The 23,945-nt window shown below is 32.8% G+C and overlaps 1 protein-coding gene across 2 annotated transcripts; it reads left to right on the forward strand.

The window, feature by feature from the left end:
* The first annotated feature begins 1,090 nt into the window (after positions 1-1,090).
* On the forward strand, positions 1,091-10,775 carry LOC124372726 (LYR motif-containing protein 2-like). Of its 2 annotated transcripts, none has more exons than XM_046831135.1 (3): positions 1,091-1,346; positions 5,121-5,261; positions 10,663-10,775. In XM_046831135.1, the coding sequence occupies exons 1-3, from the start codon at positions 1,305-1,307 to the stop codon at positions 10,738-10,740; spliced, it is 261 nt and encodes an 86-aa protein (XP_046687091.1). In that variant the 5' UTR covers positions 1,091-1,304; the 3' UTR covers positions 10,741-10,775. The 2 variants fall into 2 exon arrangements, with proteins under 2 accessions (XP_046687091.1, XP_046687092.1); XM_046831136.1 differs by lacking the exon at positions 1,091-1,346 and adding an exon at positions 2,285-2,338.
* Positions 10,776-23,945: the final 13,170 nt, after the last annotated feature.

The raw sequence follows: 23,945 nt of genomic DNA on the forward strand, positions 1-23,945 counted from the left end.
CGATGAGACGTTCTGAAAATTATTGATTGTTAGTTCTGAGCTATTTATAATTTTGGAGGGAAGACCAGTCCAATTTGGGATGAAACGGAAGTGGCTGGATAGTTGATAAGTCAAGCCAGCGTTTCTACGCCAGGTGCAGGGTTGCAGTGTTGGTTGACTCATATCTCCTTTCTGTGGCATGTCCTTTGATATCTTATCGTATTTTCTTTTGAGAACTTTAGTATTTGAAACACTTTGTTTAAGTATTCATATTTTAGTAACCTCAAATTATTACGATCAAATTTTAACTTATAGCAATAGCAATATATTTCTCTGTCTGTTTTATAGCTACGCCACTGAATGTAACGAGGTTACTTTGTTACATTAGACTTCCTTACGTCTTTTTGGGTCTTTCGATACTCCGTTGTATTGGTTTATTTGTATGTAGACAAGAGTAATTGCCTGCCATTAATTACGTTGTAAAATCAAGGTTTAATGAAATAAATTTAATTGCGCTGAGTCCTGCAGCATCCAGCTTTAAAAATGTAATATATACACACACACACACACACATATATATATATATATATATATATATATATATATATATATATATATATATGTTGTTGTACCAAATTACTGAAATGTGTTTAATTCAGAGTAGAAGCTAAAAACACAGTGGTACATTTTAAGAGGCTTGTCACATTGATTGCCTGCAATAATTAAATTGTGCTGCATCCTGCAACATCCAGCTTTGAAAATGTAATTTAAATATATGTATGCTGTACTAAACTACGGAAAGGGGTTTGAAAATACAGTGATACATTTTAATAGGTTTGCCAGGTGCTGAACTAAATTAAATTCAGATGAGTACAGAGCGAGAACGCGCGGACTGCCCATTCCACTATTCTAATACACGGGCTATCTGTAGTTGGCAGGAGGGGCCCCTCCATCCCCACTATTTCTCTCCGCCTCGGTTGATCACCCCATTAAATTCCAGGCGTGAGGAGCTCGTGACGCAGTGCAGTCAGTCGACCCAAAACGTAAACAACTGTCGTCTGATACTGTTAGTGCCTGCCTACTTTGTAGGTTAAGGTTATATTTAACAAAACAAGCACGAAGCACTTTCACAAACAAATGAGGGAGTGGAAAATTGAAGTGTCAGTTATGTACTATTCGTTTAATTAATATTCTTGCCGTGATAAACAAACTGAATTCATAAAACAGAATTTTATATTAAGAATCAAGGCAATCAGAAGTGTATTAGCCTATATGCAGTGTTGCACTGGCTTTGTTATCGTTTTCTGGTAATTGGTTCGTTCATTATGTATAGAAAGCCGTCATACCCAGCTCTTACATTAAAGCAGGTATTGGCCTAACTACTGGTTATTTTAAACAATAATTACTAATTCATTAAACCCATCCCAAGATTTTTTTAAACAAATTTATTGAATAAGGGCTAGTTGGGACAATTTTTGAGCTTAGCTTAGTATTTTGAGTGTTTCCTGTTCTAGGTTAAGATTTCATACTATTCAATTTAACATTATTTATGTATCAATGTGACATTTAGGTAAATATAGGATGAAGTTGGGGAGAGTAATAAGCGGCCCACACTCGTTATTTAATTGTTAATATTAATCGATTTGGTATATTACCAAACTTGGACAATATATAATAATCGTATAGGAATTATAGTACATTAACAACAAGAATAACACATTGCAATAGCAATAGCAATCCAACAGTAGCATTAAAGAATCAAAAACCAACTTTAGCCTAGACTTACCAACCGGATTTTTCAAATGAAGGAAAGGATTCTCTCCAGATAGGTGCACTTCTCTGCAGTAAAAAAATCACAAAGTTAGTCTGTTAATCAGTCTGCTGGTATTCTCCTCAATCTCTATAACCGCTTGTCAAGAACTTTCAATCTTATAGTTATCACCAATTTTGGAATTCTCCAAAAATTAGTTACTTCCTGTTTTTTGTTAAGATTTAAATGTAATTGTACTTACATTTTATAGATTTTACAGATTTATATCTTGAACTGCGTGACATTTGTTCACAAAAACCTCCACCTTTTCAAATCTCACAATCCCCAACATTGTTACAATCTACGTCACTCCAATATGATTACCATTCCTGCCCATAGAACAAGTTCTTTTGAAAGTCATTTATTAATTAGTGGCATTAAACTATATAATGCTCTCACAGACTGTATGAAAACAAAAACAAGTCCTTTTTTGAGAGGGAGGTAAAACGGCATTTGGTACAGTGGGCTTATTACAGTGTCAGGGACTTTGTTTGAGTGCTCTGGTCAGACTAGCTTATATTGAGCTTTATGTTAAGACTAGCCACCTATGTAAGCTTTAGTTTATTTTATTTTAGCATTAACAAAAACTAAAGTCATATTAGAACTTAAATAAAATTGTAATATCGAAATTATTCATTTTTATAAAAACAATTGAAACATTCGATAAAAACAATCGAATAACGAGTTGACTAACTTAATGAAATCTACTTGGTGTACATTTTACACAACTCCCCCTTAATATAAGATGTCCGATTTTGACAACAGTTTTTCTAAAGTGTGTTTTCAATGTATACATTCTAGGAAATCCATCATACATTTTTATCCCCCATCTTAATTGTATACTCATACTAATTATGCCATTTAAAGGGGTCTTCTAGATCTTGCCTACTTTAGTCCAGACATTGGTAAGTATTTGGCCTTTACTGCATGGGCTATACCTCTATAAGGCTTTACTCGTATGATTTTCTTCGCAAGTTAGGTTTGCTTTCCCCTTTAATCTCAAGATTAAATTAATATTTTTGTGAAAACAAAATTATGTGGGGTCGGTATTATCTATAACTACTTACTGAGTTCAGCATTCAGTATGAGACTCTTCTGAAGAAAATGAGGAGTAGGATGTGGATCCAATTTTCTGTTTATTCAGACAACAAAGGAGCATCTTGTGGACAATGCCTTGATTGCAAAACCACAACTCTACCAATGTGGCGAGAACCATGTGTGCTGACTGTGGTGTACCTCTTTAATCTCTCTCCCCAAAAACTACCTCCATTTACTCATAAACTTGTATGCTATCATAGTAATCTATTTCTCCTATGATTTCATTTGTATATATTAGTTGATTCATCAAAATAATCCTATTAATTATTTAGTATGATTCTTAAAATAAATCGGCTGTTATAGGGCTGTGGAGAACCTGGCAGTTAAAGGGATAAGTTAACAATAAAGTTTGTTTAGCACAAACAATTACCTACTGCAAGTAACTACAGCCCCTTTTATAAACTACCATATGTTTTACATTTAGTCTTGTACAACTTTTATAATAAAAAATTATATGGTTGTTGATTTGTGCAGTATTTTAATTATGATTAAATGGGACTTCTAATGCTATACATCCAATAATATCTTAAAGTTCCATAATATTGGAGAAATTTGTGGGTTATTTCAACATACACATTATTTGTTAAAATTATAGCTTGCTGGATTTCAAAATAAGATGTGTTAAGCAGTAACAGAAATGTTGAGGAATGTAAAACTTACTATATGCCAAATTACATTGGATTGTAGAGATCCAATTGGTCTGTGTTATGTTTAAGTTTAAATTGTATTTTACTCAAACTGTTTGTGCCATTTTGTTAGGCACCTTAGTGGCTATGAGTAGTAAAAGTTTAACCTTAGTGACAGTTTTTAAAAATATAACAATTCTCTTCAAGTGAGAAATGGTCGAAGATATGTAGGCCTACAAGCTGCACTCAAAAGTCAAATATCTTTAAAATCAAACCATCCACATGTTCTCTAGTAATCACCATCTTAGACAGTGATGCATATACACACAAATTCAGATGTAAATGATCATATCTTTTCACAAGACCTATTTTTTAATCATAATATTCCAAAATAGATATTTCTACAAATATTTTAAATTGTTTTCCATTTCATTACAGTATGATGCAATGTTTATATAGATCTACCTCCAGCTACATCTTATATATTCAGATAAAGTCTGAGTGAAAGTTATTTTCTGTGGAGCTGGGGCCCTTCCGTTTTTCGTAACTACGCAATGTCAAAAGAAGGGTTGCCAAAAGTGCTAGTATATTTCTATTCCATCTCATACTGGCAAGTAGATACCATCTTATGTATACCAAGATTGAAATATAGGAAATTATGCGTTTCGAAAATTGTCTTGTGCCTGGTGTGAAAGATTTTTGTGGGAAAGCTAGTTTTTTTTTAAATCGATGAAATAGAATTTCCAAGCTGGTATGATGCCCTATATGAAAGGTTCACTTCTGGCTGACTTATACCTTCCAGTTGAACCTACACTGAGTACAGCAGTGACCAGTATCACTTGTATCTTGTTAACTCTATGGTGTCTAGGAGTAGCACATCACTAACCACTAATGTCAGGATATTAGGATGCAATAGGATGGGTAAGCCTAGTCTACTGTGGAAGATCATTTTTAAAGTTGGTGCAGGTTTCTTAGTGTCAAAGGGTGCTGGACATGAGGAATTGCTGTCCCTTGCCCACTTTGATTATAAAGGCTGGAACAGAGCTGGCTTTCCTTCTTCTGAGGTGAGCCCTCCTCGTGGGGTCTTGACAAGAGGTGGCCCCTAACCCAAACCTTACCCTTCCAGAATATCCGTCACTCCTGAAGCAAGTACAACAGGTCCTTTTAGGACTAAGTGCAATAAGAAGTTCCTCAGCTTTTTGTCCTAAGTGAAAAAAACAAGAAAAAGTGGCAGAGTGCAAGCCATGGTGCTTGGAGCCTGGTTTTTGCATGCGCATTAATCACTTTTTCTCTCCAAACGGTATAGTACAGTCATTTTATCAAATTTAAAACAAATATGTATTTGTTTTTGTATAAAACACGTGATGATTTTTGCATCGTTTACATTTTCATGTGATCAAAATGAGGTGAAAGTAAATATGAAAGTTACACTTGTAAAAGTTAAAAATGTACACAAGTGATGTAACGGAATTATGATGGGTAATATTTATTATTTCTCTTGCATTAGAATGCTGAGCACAGTGGCCCGAACATGACATTGGAAGAATATTATTGGTACAACTATAAAGTATCATCAATTTATAATAATGTGTGTTATTTGTTTACAGTTCATGTTACGAAAACAAGTTCTAAAACTGTATAGAGATACACTGCGGAGTATTCGACAAGTTCCAGATAGAGACAGTCAGTTAGAACTGAGAAAATGGGCAAGACAAGATTTTGAAAATAATAAAAATCTGGAAGAGGAAGTAAGTTATATATTTGTACATGTTATATTTAAAAACTTTTTTACTTTATTTAATTGGTGCAATTATCTAATATATTGTTATACATACACACACTGATTTTATGAAAATTGTATCTTAATAATCTTTTAATACCCTGTTTCAAAATTATTATTTATGATTTGAAAGGATAACAGGGTATTTTGGACACCTGCTATTGTTACATCTTACAATGTTACATCTTAACTCTGATGAATACACTGTTCAGTTGCGTGACCTTATAAGTGATTTTGGCTTGCACATCACGGTACGTGATATCACTCGACCGAGTGGAACCAGTTCAGGGGGCTCTTGTATAGACAATCTTCTTACGTCAATTCATCCAGATCGTTGGACTGCTACAGTTATTAACACTGCGGTATCAGACCACAATGCAATTTTGTTTACTGCTTATTTGGAGTCTCATGAGAATATGTCTAAACATAGTAATATTATTAGACCTGTAAATAGTTTTAAATTAGTCCATTTTGTAAATCTTATAAACCAAATAAATTGGATTAGTGTTTACTGCTCCAAAGGTGATGTAAATAGTAAATTTAAAATATTTTTTGATCTATTTTTATCAGCATTAAATACATCTATTCCACTTAAATATATTTTGAATAAAAAGAAAAGTGTATGCTGTAAATGGTACCATGTAGGCCTTATTAAATTAAAACAAGAGTTGGATAGGCTGTATTTTCTAATGACTAGCAGTTCCACTGGCTGCGAGACTATAAGGGGAAAGTACCACCAGATGAAAAAAATGTATAAATCTGAAATAAGAAAAGCTAAATTTAATTATAACAGTAGCCTTATTGATAACTCTAAAAATAAGACAAAAGCTGCATGGGATGTAGTGAATCAAACACTTAATGTAAATAGAAAGCCTGTACTAAAACCAAATGGGCTAACTTCTGTAAATTTTAATGAGTTTTTTATCGAATCTGTTGATAATATTAGTAATAATATACTACCTAGCAATAGTGATTATCATCTGTATTTAAGAGCTGTCAGTTCAAATCAAAACAATGTTTTTAGTTTCTCTTTGGAGGAATTCACTGTGGAAAGTGTGTACACAGCGATTTGCAGCCTAAGCAACAGTACATGTCTTGATATATATGGAATGAATGCTCCTATTCTTAAGATAGCTGCTAAATACATTAGTGAAGTCTTAGCTTATTTGTTTAATGAGTCTATAAGTCAGGGTGTCTTTCCTAATATTTTAAAACAAAACAAGGTTATTCCTGTTCATAAAAAAGGTGCCAAAGATGAACCAAAAAATTACAGGCCTATCTCTATTGTGCCAGCAGTGTCTAAAATACTGGAATCCTTAGTGCATAATCAACTTGTAAAATATGTAGAAGGAAACTGTCTGTTATCTACTAAACAGTTTGGCTTTAGAGCGAAACGTAGTACCATTGATGCAGTTCAAACATTAATAAATGATTGTCTAAATGGAGTTGAAAATAAAGACTGCTCAATCTTTAGATCATTTGACATGTCTAAAAGCTTTTGATACCGTTGTACATAGCATTCTAGTTGATAAGTTAGTTTTTTATGGTTTCACTGATGTTACTGTGAAGTTTTTTAGATCCTACTTAACAAATAGATATCAATCAGTGTTTCTAAATGGTTCATTTTCTCCGTCTTTAAATGTTAAACATGGCGTACCACAGGGCTCAATTTTGGGTCCAACACTGTTTATTTTGTACATAAATGACCTGCCTTTTAATTTAAGTTCTGTTGGTGCTAGTAGTTACCTGTTTGCTGATGATTTAGGTGTGTATGTTAAAAAAAAGAGCCTTGAAGTCATGAGATCAGTCTTAAGCCAGCAAACCAGAGTAATAAATGATTGGTGCGCTGCTAACAAGCTTTGTATTAACATGGAGAAGGTTGTTGACTTACCTGTTAGTTTAAGTCACTTTGATGTTACCAGTAGTTTAAAATTTCTTGGAATTAATATTCAATCTAATTTAAAATGGGAAAATCACATAAACATCTTATCTACTCGTGTTAGCAAGGGTATATTTGTACTTAGGATACTGAAAGATAGTGTAGGCACAGATACCTTATTATGTGTTTATTATGCATACATTCACAGCCTATTGTCCTATGGCACTTCCCTCTGGGGCAATTATCATGGAGCTCAGAGACTTTTTGTGTTGCAAAAAAAAAGGTCCATCAGATTAATATGTGGGGTATCAGCTAGAACACATTGTAAACCTCTCTTTATAAAATCAAGAATTCTTTCCCTGCCATCTATTTATGTATTGTCTGTTTTAATGTACATAAGAAACAATTTGTCTACTCTTGAGGATTACACCTCAGTACATGAACACAACACAAGATACAGGCAACATTTGGTGACAAAGAGGTGTTGTTATACTCTCACTCAAAATAGTTTCGTCTACCAAGGGATTAAAATGTATAATTGTTTACCACAACATCTTAAGGTGCTGCCTGTAAACAAATTTAAGAATAGTATTAAGCATATTTTATTGGATGAATGTCTGTACAGTGTTCAAGAGTATTATGACATAAACTTTCTTAATTATTGACTGTTATTAATTGTTGTAACTTATTAATTTATTGTTGTTGTTGTTGACACTTGTCCTGCATTCTGTAATGTGTAATGACAAATAAAGGAATCTGAATCTGAATCTGAATCAATAGAAAATTAAGTTTCAAGGATTGGAATTTATCTTCTTTTTCATGTGTAAAAAATTAATACATTAAGTTAAGCAAGCACAAAGCACTATCTGCCTGCTTAACCACATAAATCATTGATTTGTGCTTACCTAACATTATGTATAACAATTTTTTGACACCTTAAGAAGATTATATTCCAACCCTCAAAACGTATATTCTATCCTTATATTGTATAACACTGGCAAATATCCAAACTACTGTTACCATTTCAGTGTTTTAATAACAATTACAAAGGATATTGTCTGCACATAACAGTGTACTGTACACCATTTTATTAAAAATCTATTCTGTTGATCTAAATTATACCATCTATTCCTACATAGTACTTTTAATGGCAGGAAGACCACCAGTATAATATTTATAGTAATTACTACAATTATTTGAAATTGTACCATTAAAAAAATATTTTCAATCCATGGAAGTTCTTAAAAAAGTGTACATCATCAACAATGCACTTGAAACAGCCATAAAAACGTTAATGATTAAGATATACAAAATGTAATTGTAGCTGTTATAAAACATTAATGAACATATGTTAAAGGTAGTAGCCCTACAAAAATATAGTTCACCAAATAAAACACTTTGTAACACACAGCTTTTCATAAAGTAACGTTTATTGAGGAACTATGCAATAAATACTTTTAACATTTGAAAGTATTTTCTTTACACCACTTATTTGATGTACGGTAATATTAAAAGATTGACATGTAACATGATAAAATATATAAATCCCTGGTATACAGGTAAATTAAATGGTGCTAAAAACAATTGAATCATAGCCAATTGTACATAATTTTTAAAACCCCTTTTTGTGCAGATCTTTATACACATCCTGTCTATAAGCTACAACAGTGTTCTCCACTTTTGGCAAGGATGTACTCTTTTTTAGCCATTGTCAAAGTTATCCTGTTGAATTCACTTAATAACATTGCTTAATTATTTCTTGAAATATTTTAGTTTCTCTGAATAAAGCTCAACAAATGTTAAACCAAAATTGCTAATTATGTCTGAAGATTTCTTGTTCTGCACAGCCAGGTCAAAATATTTCAAGAATTTAACTGTCTTAGCAATGTGTCAACTTCAAAACTTTCATATACAGGATGTGTAAGACATAAAATTGTACTCTTTTCCTTAAAAAATGTAATCTATTTTATTTTGAAAATGATTGATATTTATTTTGTTCTTCTGTAGTTTTATTTTCTCAAACCGTAATCTATTTTAATATAGTTATTTTGGTATTTAAAAATACGTTACACACAAATTAGGTTTGATTTTATAATTTGAGTTTGGTGTATGGTACAAAAGACAATGCCACAACATTGATTATACCACTCAATCACTCATTTTATCTGGTAGAAAGTTACAGAATTTAAAATTGATAACTTAATTATTGTGGGAGTACAAAAATTCTTAACTGTACTAAGCAGGGAAAATGTTGTTTGGTAAATATTTTTATAGTTGTTTTGATGCAGTTTAGAAACACTAGTAAGTGAATAATAAAAAGTATTTTCACACATCAGTAGCCCAGCATTGAATGAAATAAAAAAAGTACATTAACGATGACACTACGCGTTTGTTTCTTTATAAACTGAAAAATACTGTTAATATTTGGGAACATTTAGAGCAGGAATTGGTACATAAGTTCAAAAGCACAACCTAGCAAACTTTCATCTAGCTTAGTGCTTGCCGACTACTGCTTAGGGAGTATTCGGTGTCAAATTTTAGAGCATTTTGTAAGGTAGATGAGTACCTAACTAATCGCTAAAATCTTAAAAGGTATTACAAATATTTGTTATTCTTAGACAACATACTTATTATGAATGTAAACAAACTAAAAATAATAAACAATGTTTACACAGAACAGTTGATTACATTAGACATGTTCTTTTAATTAAAATTTTACAACTTAAGAGACCAAGATGGAATTTATCGCTTCTTTAAAGACCAGTGAGGAGTAGTCCGGAGGGATTTTCAAATAAGAATAGGTCTATTCATCCCAGGCACCATAAGAATGTCCATATAAAATTTCAGTATAATCGGTTGAATAGTTTACATGTGAAAGCAAAACAAACAAACAAAGGCACTTTCGTATTTACAATTTTATTAAGATTGTGATTCTAAAACCTTACTAACATAGTTGGATTTATATTTTATTATAACCTATTGTACCCTAAATCTGGCACTTTTAATTCTGTAATAAAATTACTCATAACTTTTCAATGTAAATATATTTTAAAATAATTTTACAAAATGTCTGAAACAATCAGATGGTTGTAATATATGTATAATCTGCAATGTCTGAGTTTCTTAGATATTCGCACTAAAAAGGTTAAAGTAATAACATTTATACTCTTAAGTTCAAAAGGTTTCGGAATTGTAGGTATTTGTATATCACAAAACTCAATAATAATAATAATGCACTGTACAATTGTTAGAATAAACTCTCTCAGATATTGCTGTATTGGTGTATGTTACCACCCCTGTGTGGCCATCCACTTCAACACTAGCAGCAGTAACTAAGTCTAGTTTACATTTGACTATCTTCTATAGTGTCAAACTAGTATGGATTGGTGTCTTTCTTGTAATGTTCTTGACAGTCTGTATGTTTAAAGAATGTAATTCTTTTTTTATATTTTGTTTAAAACATTTTACAACAAATTATTATTTGTTTCAGATTACAATAAAAATGATGATAAAACACGGAGAAAGGAGTCTGAAAGAGTTACAACAATCATTAGAATTAAGTAAATAACTTATAATGAAATTTATTAAAAGTTTTGAATTAGCTACCACTATATTTATTGTTGTCCTATCACTCTACACTTCCACTTGCCAGTAAGTGACTGAGATAGATCTTCAACCTTTCAATGGCATGTCTTGTTGGTAACAGAGATAATGAGGAATACCAATTGGCTAGTTTTATGGAATGAATGATTAATTTCTAGACATGAGTCTATATATATATATATATATATATATATATATATATATATATATATATATATATATATATATATATAAGCCATAGTATCCCATTTTACGTGCCTAGTTCCTAAATACCTACCTTTATAAATTTATACTTTACATTGTTTTAATAACCTTTTGAAAATACAGATGACTATCTGAGGACAAAGTATACCTATATGACGGAAAAAAAGTCATGTAATGTTTACTAAATAGGAAAAAGATATATGTTAACATGTTGACTGTGGTAGACTCGTTTGTACACCACACTGCTAAGAGGAACCAAGATTTCCCGGTATAGAACCGCAGTAAACACATTACGTACATGTACAAGGTAGGAGTACACCACATCAATTGCACAAGAGGCTTCTCTGAGGTTGTATGCAAAATTTCAAGTCTATAGCACAATTCAATGCCGACACGTTCTGCAAACATTCAGGCAATGAAATTCAGGGAAGGAAATATTTACATCCCCCAAAGCAGAAAAATGAAAAATTGTGTCATCCTACTGAGTTATAGGCTTCAATGAAACTCAGTCAATTTTTTGTCTATGTAGAAATGAAAAATTTCATGCAAAATTTAAGTTGTATGAATGAAATCTTTATCGAAATATCTTGTGACATCATACATTCCATTTTTGCCATTGAGTTTGGTTTTGTTTAATAATACAAGTTCTGGTGAGGTAGGAAATGAACTGCAAGAGTGCACTGAAATCAGTTGTTACTGACTTTTAACATTGACATTTTATTGTATTGTTTTTCTTTTGACTGTATGAATCAACAACATGTGTTAATATGTCACATGTTAAAATCTCTTATGGTTACACCAACGAACTATACTACTGGAACGCGCATTGCCCATAAGCCACATGTTGTGTTTTCCGGTCGCACACAGCTGTGCGTTACTAGTGTATCCGTGGATTTGCAGGCGCTTAAAGTGGGCAAGAACTCACCGAGTTCTGTACTCCATGCCAATGATGCTGATCTTAGAACACATTAACTTTTTATTGATTTTAAATCTAAGGGTAAATTAAGTAGATCAAGTGATGATGTACGGTATTGAAAATTGTAAAATATTATTATTTGCTCTAGTTATCTCAAACAAATGCGACCACTACTAGGTTGACGAATTCACTGGAAGCCACGAGTTATTTTTAATTAAAACTGTGACTAAACTACTATTTTTTTAAAAAAATATCTCATCACATCGAAAAAACAGAAAACTTTTGACATTATAAGAAAATCCAACTTAGAAGGCAAAAATTGGTCAAAATAATTTTATTTTCTAACATGTAGATTAAGTGTGTCATGTTTGTAAATTTTATGTAGTTTACTTTGAAATAAAATACTGTCAATAAAAAGTTGTTTTTTTTTCATCTGGGAAATATTTTAATGCCTGTAATCTTTGTTTCCGACTTTGTAAGAAAAATAAAAGTCAAAATCTCAGTTATTTTTGATATTGTACAAAATCCGTTTTTTTTACTAAAAATAAAAATCCACGGTAAAAAGCAGCTACTAACATTTGTAATAATAAATAAATTGTAGTATCTAACAATTGTATTAAGTATAGAAGGCGTTTTAAAGTGATGTTAGATCATTACGATAATGCCTGCCATATGGGCGGAGTAGTTCTTGCCCATTTCCAGCGCCTGCAGACTCGGAACGCAGCCCAGGATTTCGGCTCGGTTTCTCCGGCCCAGTGCGCGTTCCATTATTATAATTCGTTGGGTTACACTGAGTCTGTTGACAAATTATTTATCCTCCAACTGTAATTTCTCGTTGCCATCATGGTTAACCATAAGATTAATGTTAAAAATATTCACTAACGGTTAGCTAAATTCCATGGAGTGACATGCACCATAATCAAGTAGTGTTCCTCATGTAAGATATAAGGGTTCATGCACAATTTCAAGTCTATAGGTCATTTCATTATCAAGTGACAGACAGACAGACAAAAATGAAATTTTTCCATATCCTACAAGTGATAGACTTTCAGCCAATTACAGCTATAGACAGTTTCTGTACACTAATTTCACATGTTAACTGTGATAAGACTCATTTGTGCACCATGCACTGTTAACCCTTTGAGGACTTCCGTGCCAATCCATTGGCCTCAATGGTTTTTGTAGGAAAAAACCACTTGCAAATTCATCTGCTTGTAGTAGTACTAATAGACTGAGATCCCAGGCCCCCCAGACCTTACTTATTTTCTAACTCCCAAAATTATGAGAAATATGTGGGGTAATGTATGCTTAAGCACCTATGCATACCCGCTAGCTTCATTAGCCGGCCCGTTTACAGGTAATATGTAAGAAAGGCACATAAAAATAAAGCTTACTTTACTTAAATTCTAACAGCTGGTTTTTGGATATGTTTCACAAAATATTGTAAGAAATCATAATCCAATATTGCCAGACACCTCTTGTGGGCGGTAACTCCCACCAGACGCTTTAAATTTGCATAAAAAAATTACTGCACTTTACTTATATTCTAACTTCCAATTTTTATATATAACATTCATGTAGCTATTTTAATACCTTTTGTAGGCAGCCAGACCAACCCCATGGGCCAATCATCCCCCCAGACGCATTAAAGCTATCCTGTAAGTGTAAGCGCGACAGCATTATCTATGCTCTTGAGTGCGAGTGAGATGTACTCTGTAGATTGCTTTCTCACTCTTAAACACATGGTCAATTTTTTTGTGTATACACGTGCTTGTAGCATATGATGTTTTTGAATAACAGGAGCCATACATACACAATTATCGAAAACAATCTTGAAAAATTACACACATGCAAAATTCACCTACTGTCAATTTAGAACTTTTTGTAATTTACAAAGAGCCAAGATTAATGCTAATGTATTATTAAATGACAAATATTTCTTAACAAAAAGATTTTTTATTCGATAGAAATTTAAAAGATATAAATTGATGACGTGTATAAATGAAATACAAAATTTAGCCACCAAGGTACTTAAAACATATGACAATTTGGTTTGATTATTTATATACTGTACTTCATTTATTTACCTTAACCTCTACAAGTACCTGAAGATGAATTTTTCGAATCCAAACTGTACATTGTACCAATACAAACTTTAAAAATGTGTTCACAGGTATATTCTTATTAGTTATATTAAACACTTTTCGAGGCTATATCTATAATATAACATTTTGTTAGATAGTTTGACATTTTTTCACGAAAAATCGTACCTTACAGTGCGATATTGATAAATGACCAGTTTATTTGTACCCGTAAAGACATATTCAGTCAGTGTAGACAATAATTTTTGAACTGAGTTTTGTGTAATCGTCATCACATTTCCAAAGTCCTTAACCCTAGAACTGTTAATCGACATAATTATGTCGGTTAATGCCGCTTTTGTGGTGTTAACCGTCAAAATTTTGTCGATCAAACATTCCCTTCTATAATTACTTTTTATAATATACTCCGGTAACGTATCGATATAATTCATGCACCATTGGATTCGGGAAGAAAAATGCTAAGGAACAGATGAGTTTTATTCCTCTTTGTATTATGGTTATGACGTAGCAAGCTTGTTATTTTGAACGTAAAAGAAAACGCGACGCCGTTTGTTGTGACCGCCATATTGCCGCTGCCGTTCTGTATCACTTTCGTGCCGAGCTGTGGATATTTGTAAGTTTTAATAGTTTTACGCGTGTTTTAGTGTCGTATTTAATGTGTAGTGTGTTGTTTGATGTCGTAGTAGTGTAAACATATATATTTTAGAATAAATCAATTTCTATTTACTGAAATATGTTTGAGAAATTACCGGCTTTGTGTAGGCTATGGCAAAATGACTTGGCTAAAATTCATTTCACATAGTTTGTTATTGTTTTCACTTACTAAACGTTATTTATAGCACTCTTTTGGCTCTGAAGTAACTATTTATTTTTTGGTAAATAGATAGTTTTCACAATAAAATATATATTTCCTGTAATTTCTTTGGTTATATATAATAACTGTTTGAGTTATTCTCTATTTTTTTAATATCTTTAGTTATATTTATAGTTTTCTAACTACATAATATTTCCTATTACTTATAAACCATAAATTTATAAATTTTGATATAGTACAAGCTTTAGAAACTATTTTATATTTTGCTGAATGAAAATTTTTTTTTTACTTTTTTTACTTTTCAAAAAACAATTTATGGTAATTATTTCATTACTACTGTATATTCTATTTTATTCTAAGTAATAAAATATGCAAAATAACATGTATTCATAGATAAATGTATTTGAAAAACTTGTTTTACCAAAGTCTTACGTGTACACCCGATTTTCAGAATTTATACGCATCGCTGCTTTTTGTTCTATAGCTTTATGATGCTTTCATAAATGTGTATAATGTTTATGTTTTTCTGAAACTAGATAAAATTTGACACAGAATGGCTATCTCACTTATAAATATTTCTCACTATAACTTCATTTGCTAGGTATGGTCCCCCCCAAATTTAAGTAATATTTTTCGTAAATTTTATATTTGATTAAAAAAAGTGTTTATTAGAAAATTTTTGATGGTTAATTTTACAATATAGTGCAATTCTACGTTTCATTCTGAACACAAAAATATATACTCTTATTTATATTGCTTTTATTTTATATTTTTAATAATTTTTTTAAAAAAACCTTGCGCGAAGCTCCAAAACAGCCCGACACTACAGGATGAAATGACCGCCAGTTCTAGGGTTAAGGCCAAGCTCTCATTACATGTACATAACTAGGGGTTGTCTGAAGAAAGCAGGTCTGAGTTGTAGAACAGGTAAGTGAACTATTCCTGAAGTAAACTGTTCAATTAGCCTTTAAGTGTTTTCAAATGTATCTGATAGCTTAACTAAGCTGTTAGTTACAACCTCATGAAAATATTACTTGGAAACTAATTACTGCTAATGTGAATTGTATGTTCTTCTTTATTGTCTCATCCACTTTCATAATCATTATTCACAATAGAATGCCTTCTAGGTACTTTGGGATTATACCGACCACACGAGTATGAAGAACACAAAAATATAAATTTATAGAAACAAACATGATAGAACGAAGAAAACTCTTTAATTACAAACTTACGAGCATTTCCAGGTATTGTGATCGGTATTGTTGTCGATGTTATCTTATCTTTCTCGAGAATCCCGATTACGGCAGGCAGCGCGGCATCACATGATTACTGTATTTAAGTTTGTTGCACGGTACATAATTGCCTTTTCCATTACAATTTAATTTATATTTCTGATCAGCCCCTCTAGAATTTGATATTTTACTGATAGGTACTATCTCGAGGGATGTTTTTCTTTCGTTGACATCAGCGCCGGCTTCGGAAGTGCTGCCGAAGCCCGCGCTGATGGCCGGATGCACTCGCATTTTGGGTGGCGGAGTGTGATCAAGAATAAAAAGAAGTTTTTGAGTGTTTTTTTCAATAAAGAGTTTAGTTTTGTTAGATAATGTTTGTTTTTATCTATTGAATTTTTGTATTTGGAGAAATGTACGGGTAAAACACGGAAGTAAAAAGTGACGCACCAGCTGAACGGGCGGCGAGACTGCAATCACGTTATCTACTAGACCGTTCGACTTTGACCTCTATCTGAGGATGGGGAGGGGTTTGCGATAAGACAATTCCTGTTTTATATTGACGAAATATTGTTCTACGCTAATCTAGTAATCAGTAGAAGAAAAATGTCAACGATTCATGTCTGGGTGTGGTCGGTATAATCCCAAAGTACCGAAACCTATTATATAATTACAGTTACCTCGTAACCAAAGAACACTTTTAGCTCCAAAAAGGACCTTTCTTTTATAGTATCGATATCAAAATCTGTTACCCGGAGCTCTGTTTCAAACATTAGTTGAATATTAAAGATGACTGGACTAGGATCTGCAACACAACACTCATTGTTGTTGGAAACTAGCAACAAAAGAATGTTTAATCAGCACTTCTTACATATAGAACAGGTGGAGCATAAGCGAATAGAAGGAAGGCTTGCTTGCCCCAGGCACCATCGACTCTGGCCCTGGACATAGGTGGATGACTCAGTATCGTGCATTAATATTTTTGTCAGTATATTATTAGTTTTTACGTTACTAAGCATGAAATATTTAAACTGCCCGCTATCTTGAAACTTAATACGATAATCACTTTTTTTTAGTTCATCTTTAGTTTATCTACTCCTCACTGATGTCATTGAAGTTGAGTAGTCTTGTGTTTTTTGTTTGCTGTGCATATTTAACGCATTGACTGCAGTCGACACACTGATACTATTCCGGCTGTCGTAAAGCCAGTCCTCGACCAGTGTCGCATTGAAGGTGTTAAAATCAAAACAAATGGACTATCCTGCAGACTGTGAGATTTGTTCATGTTTTGACAGCAAAGTCTGTCAAGGCAATCAAAATCCATTGATAGATTAGGGAGATTTACAATGAAAGTACAAAGGCAATGGCGATGGAATGGTGCGATGTGGGTTAGGCAGTTTGGTGAGGGAAAGACAAATATTCATGACAATGCATGAAATAGAAGGCGGTACTTTGGGATTATACCGACCACACCCAGACATGAATCGTTATTTGACATTTTGCTTCTACTGATTACTAGATTAGCGTAGAACAATATTTCGTCAATATAAAACAGGAATCGTCTTATCGCAAACCCCTCCCCACCCTCAGACAGAGGTCAAAGTCGGGGGTTTTTATATGTTTGTGTTCTTCATGCGAGTGTGGTCGGTATAATCCCAAAGTACCTCGGTTTCTGATTTTTGTTTTGTTGTTTAGATAATCCTCTTTTTAATTTTATTCTTCAGAGTTATAATCCTGTAGTACATTAAACGAAACATAAATATAACTTGTGAACTTGTACGAGAGCAATAAGTTTTAATCAGTTTATTTAGTGTTGTCTTATACTGAATATCTAGCGCAAAGTGTTTAATACAAATCTAGAAGTTATTTTTGTAACAAAACGAAATAAAGAATAGTTTAAATGGTCTTTCTGTTCAATCCCATCCCTTTCAGTTTAATTCATTAAATATATTTGCTACCAAATAAACCAATACTGTAAATGTAACAAGGTTTTTATGATGCATGATTCTAGTTTGGGAACATAACCATAAAAAATACTATTCGTATTATTGGTAAAGTATATTTCATACATAGTTTTTACAATTCAAACAAAATGGACCCCCCGCCACCCCTCAGTCTTGCGTCACATCCAAGATTGAGACAGCTCGTAGACAGTCAATTTTGACATCTAGCTGTGCAGGGTGCATACAATCGAAATAAATGGAGGCTCTTGAGTATTTGACTGCAGTTTTCTTAAAACTTTTCGCACATCTCCCAGATCATCTCTAGACGTGCTGTTTGAGTCTTTGGGTGATTTCATAATTTCAAAGAGTACAAATGAATTCTGATTTATGGTCACCCATGATTTGGTATTGTTTCCAGCCAGAATTATTAAACCAACATTAAACTCGTTCTGCAAACGTTGTGGTACCATAATATCACCTCTGCTCACTAGGAACTAGAGGTGGCCAATCTTCTACGCCCACAGGTGGGGAAAAACTGTTCTTCTCGTCTATACCGTCACTGTAGCTGACCATCCTTCCATACAATGTGTAACAAATACTGAAGCTCGGCTGGGTTTTCTTATTACAGCTTGAAGGAGAACACAAAATTTAGTAGTGTTTGTCTCACTTTTAAATTTAAAATAAACTTTTTAATCTGTATTACCATAGTAATTAAATTGGTCAATTGTTGTTTGAAATATTTCTTTTACTTTAATTACTTCAATTATTTATTAGGTAGAACAAAACAACAAGAATGTAGAATCATTTCATAAACTCTTGCAGGTTTTTAGATACAAATGATGCAAAATGTAACTATAGTAAGAAACATAAATTATAACATTTAATTTAATTGTAAACCATTTTCTGTTGTGAAATGTATCAAATATATTTAAAAAACCAATATGAAGACTTATAAAAATAAAATACATAATATTTTTTTTTTGTGGGCACACATTTTTTTAAATACGTTAAGTTACAGTGCAATCCATGTAGATTGCATCAAGATTACGACTGATGAAATATGGAAAGATTTGAGAAAAACTTCCGGAAGGTACTTGGAACAATCAATGTAGACATAATTCTCTTAATATATATTATATTTATGAAACTGATATATATGTTTTTAACATTTTACTTGTGTGTAAAAATTAAAATTCAAAAAAATTGCTTAGGTAATATAAAATAATGAGGAATGCACAAAAGACCTATCAACCCTTTGATTCTCATATAACTATTTAGATACATCATTTTGACTTATCTAGTATCATCACCTGAGTGTTTAGCTTCTGGGCAGATTTAGTCCCATATTCAACGTGTTTGTGTAGTCAGTAGTCTATTAACCCTTTCAGGACACATTTAAAAGTGCTGATTTCTCTATCTGGTTGTATTTAAGTGTTCCGTAAAAGTACAGTGTTGTAAGTTTTTAAACTTTGTGACCTGTCACGACAATCTGCTTCTATTGCGGTATACCTGTATTCTGAAAGCACTGAGCTTTATAAGCAAACTTAAAACCACGATAAAGGAGCTCTAAGACAAAAATCAGTGCATCAGAAATAAATGTTCTGAGGTTGGTCACGACATAGACTGAGATCCCAGGCCCCCCAGACCTTACTTATTTTCTAACTCCCAAAATTATGAGAAATATGTGGGATAATGTATGCTTAAGCACCTATGCATACCCGCTAGCTTCATTAGCCGGCCCGTTTACAGGTAATATGTAAGAAAGGTACATAAAAATAAAGCTTACTTTACTTAAATTCTAACAGCTGGTTTTTTGGATATGTTTCACAAAATATTGTAAGAAATCAAAATCCAATATTGCCAGACACCTCTTGTGGGCGGTAACTCCCACCAGACGCTTTAAATTTGCATAAAAAACTACTGCACTTTACTTATATTCTAACTTCCAATTTTTTATATATAACATTCATGTAGCTATTTTAATACCTTTTGTAGGCAGCCAGACCAACCCCATGGGCCAATCATCCCCCCAGACGCATTAAAGCTATCCTGTAAGTGTAAGCGCGACAGCATTATCTATGCTCTTGAGTGCAAGTGAGATGTACTCTGTAGATTGCTTTCTCACTCTTAAACACATGGTCAATTTTTTGTGTATACACATGCTTGTAGCATATGTTTTTGACACAAACGCATATATAATGATGTCGCGCTCACACTTACAGGATAGCTTTAATGCGTCTGAGGGGATGATTGGCCCATGGGGTTGGTCTGGCTGCCTACAAAAGGTATTAAAATAGCCACATGAATGTTATATATAAAAATTGGAAGTTAGAATATAAGTAAAGTGCACTAATTTTTTTATGCAAATTTAAAGCGTCTGGCGGGAGTTACCGCCCACAAGAGGTGTCTGACAATATTGGATTATGATTTCTTACAATATTTTGTGAAACATATCCAAAAACCAGCTGTTAGAATTTAAGTAAGGTAAGCTTTATTTTTATGTACCTTTCTTACATATTACCTATAAACGGGCCGGCTAATGAAGCTAGCGGGTATGCATAGGTGCTTAAGCATACATTACCCCACATATTTCTCATAATTTTGGGAGTTAGAAAATAAGTAAGGTCTGGGGGCCTGGGATCTTGGACTATAAGGACCTATAATTTTTACAAACTCACTCTTGTATTTATTTAACCCTTTTAATGTGGATCCTGTAATTTTACGAAACACCATAACTCCAAAAGGATAGGGACCACATAATTTAACACAATGCTAAAACTTCATAATAATACAAATCATGCCTTTTTACAGAATCAATGTTTTCATTTTAGGTTATTGAGCAATTGTTAATTTAACGTCATAATCGCGCATTATGTAATTTGATGTTAATTTTGTTGTTAGTAACATTTTTCTCCTCTAAAATTTAGTATATCACCTCATTTACTGAGCAACAGCTATAAATATATGTTTGTACATCATTATACTGTTTTATGTGTAAACATTTTAAAAATATTGTACAAGGAAATTATTCATGTTTCTTGCAAAACAAATGACCTATAATTACCTAACTTGTAAATTATCCGTAAGAAGTTACTTTCTGTATTTTCTTAGTGTGTGAGTAAAATATTATCATCGTTATTTTTTAATTTAAAATCTAACTTAACCAAAGTTTGTAGTTTTGTTCAAAATAAAACTGTAAAGCAAATTAATCAGTTTCCAATACTAAAATTATTATTTGTTTCCTTTCTAATAATGCTCAAACTATATTTTTAACATTTTTTACTTGTTGACTTATAAATTAATATACAAGGTGTTTGAAAAGTCTGGGTACGGCTTAATATTTTACAAACCATAGCAGATAACATCTATAAACTTTGCACAGTGTCATATGGCTATGTAAACTATTTTTCCTTGCTATTACCATGACATACCAACCATGGGGGGACGGCCCACAGAGGAAAACATGGAAATCTTAAATGAAGGGCTTATAAGCCAAGGGGTACAAGTCCAAAAAACTTGTTTCTGAGAAAATCATGGTTAAAGTCAGTGTAAAAAAAAAATTATTACCATTGTGGTAGATCTACAAAAATATTTTTTAGTGTTTGATTATGTAACTGAAAAGTTTATTCATGCTTTTTCACATTTTTTAAATGCTTTGGGTGTAAAGTTATTATTAAAATAAAAGTTTAAGTCATGACTTGTACCCCTTGACCACAAACTAAATAGATGGTTTAAAGAACATGGAATGAATAAAACTAGTGTAAGTAAGAAAGTTTTGTTTTATTGATACAAAGTAATAATTTATTTTGTTTTCCTCTTCTGAATAGTCACGATATATAACAACCAGAGTGTTTTTTTTACTTAGTCAGAGTCTGTTTCATAACAATTCCCACCATTTTCTATAGAGTCTGCTCCTTCATCGTTTGGCTCTGATACTTGAGGCTGTGGCACTTCAACTTGTATAGTTTGACTCCTGGTTTTAGTACAGGGGTTTCCTTCATAGTCCAGTTTTTTGTAAAACTCATGATGGATAGGAGGAACGTAGGGTAGAAGTTCTTGAAGGTCTTTGTAGTTGGAAGCTTTAATTTTTTTCCTTTCTTGTTTTGGTTCTAGTAAGGGTAGTTCAGTGGGAGTTCTACCAGATGACTTTTCTTTCATGTCATAGGTTGAGAATGGCATAGAATCATTAAAAGTTGTTTTATAAAACAATGTCCATGGTACGTCTTTTCTGTATTGAAGCCACTGCATTTGTCTGATTCCAACAACAGATCTTTTAAAAAGATGTTGTACCCCTTCAAGTGTAATGAACTCTTCCTCTTCCATACATTTTACCATGAACCTTTTGCAACTTTTAGCAATGATTCCAGCCCAGTGGTCAGGAACAAACACAGATGTATTCGTGTTTCTTTTAGCTAACTCTATAGTTCCAAAATCACGATCACAGTTGTTGTACGAGTGGCCTGGCAGCAAAAACTTGTGGTCGACTGCTTCAAATTGGGTTTTTTGAACAACATACAGCCAAAATTTAACTACATAATGACTTTTGTTTTTGTCCCCCACAGTTATCACTAAATAATGTTAAATGATTAACGGTGGGGGGCAGTGCCTTCATGTACTGAAAACATGCATGACATAATTTCCTCACAACCTCTTGACGCTTGGCCCTCATGCCACAAATACATAGAAGCTTGTCCTGAGCTTATGTCATGGATACACAAGTTATAAGTCCACAACTGTCTAGAATAGTAGACCTTAGAACACGTCAAGACTGGAGTTGGCAGCATTTTTTGTAAGTCAAAACAAACCGCCTTGTGGCTTGAATCATTTTTGGCTTGTTCTTTGGCTTTGTCTAATTGTGCTTTAGCACTCTCTGCCTTGCGTAGGTGGAGTTCTTTCTGTACTGTAGCTGCCTGTTTTTCGTCAGGTGATCCATGTACAATAAAGCTGTTGGAGTCTGTCACATGTAGCACATGTGTCTGTTTGTGGCCTGTGAAAACTTAAATTGAATTTAGTATTAAAAACATACCTGTAGTATGGAAGCGTTACAGGCTCCTTACCTTTTTCTTTACACAGCTCCTTGTAAAAATCATACATTTTTTTACATTAAGGCCAGGATTAAGATACTTTTTATTTGGATTTTGTTGACGTGAGTAGTGGCTAGTGTATCTAGGAAATTTCATTAATATGCTCCTTGACAAACTCCAACTTTTCTGGGTTGGTTTTGTTCGGAGGAATTTTTTTACCTCGCTTGTCTCTTGGTGAAATAGATGTTCCTATTAGTTGTTTTCTTTTTACAATATTCATAACTCTTTTGTTGGAAATGTCAATTGTTTTAAGAAAAAACTCCTTGCATACTCTTTTTCCTACCAAAAAATACTGGCACGAAACAGATTTATTGTAATGTTCATTGTTTGCTCTGGTCTGATGTGGACTATGGTGTAAAATTACAGAATTCAAGTAAGCCGACTGCAACTCCCAGTTTCCAAGAGCCCAATACTCATTAAATATTTCTTGGCGTTTCTCTTGAGGAATATCACTGCACTCATACCTACAATTATGGTTAAAATCTCTGACCTGCTTTGGTTGATGGTTTTTTCCCTGTTCTGTTAGTGTACCCTTCCCCTTTATTGTGAGCAATCGACCCCTTTTTTCTCTTCCACTGATCAGGCCTTCTTGTTTTCTTTTTTCCTTCATGTTTTGGTCTTTTTGCAGGCGGTCCATTATTTTGCTCTTCTACAACCACGCCACCTGGAGAATAGATTTTTGGGATTAGAAAATTAGTATAAAGTTATGACTTTGCTAAAACTTTTTTAATTATTAGACATTGTAATGTATTTGTATAAGCATTTATTGTCCACGATTATTTAATTGTATGGTCACCTTGTTATTAGTTAGAAGAGATGTGGTTCACAATTTTTTTCATATATTTTTTTTCCTTAAAGGTGAACTAAACAGAAAATAA

This window comes from Homalodisca vitripennis, unplaced genomic scaffold (assembly GCF_021130785.1).
Source record: "Homalodisca vitripennis isolate AUS2020 unplaced genomic scaffold, UT_GWSS_2.1 ScUCBcl_3845;HRSCAF=9622, whole genome shotgun sequence".
NCBI classification, from domain to species: domain Eukaryota; kingdom Metazoa; phylum Arthropoda; class Insecta; order Hemiptera; family Cicadellidae; genus Homalodisca; species Homalodisca vitripennis.

Bases quoted from the DNA above. Each gene is read 5' to 3' on its own strand.
- LOC124372726 (XM_046831135.1), top strand. From the start codon at position 1,305: ATGTATAGAAAGCCGTCATACCCAGCTCTTACATTAAAGCAG. The intron at 1,347-5,120 runs GTATTGGCCTAA...ATTTGTTTACAG, and splicing joins CAGCTCTTACATTAAAGCAG to TTCATGTTACGAAAACAAGT. The intron at 5,262-10,662 runs GTAAGTTATATA...TATTTGTTTCAG, and splicing joins ATAAAAATCTGGAAGAGGAA to ATTACAATAAAAATGATGAT.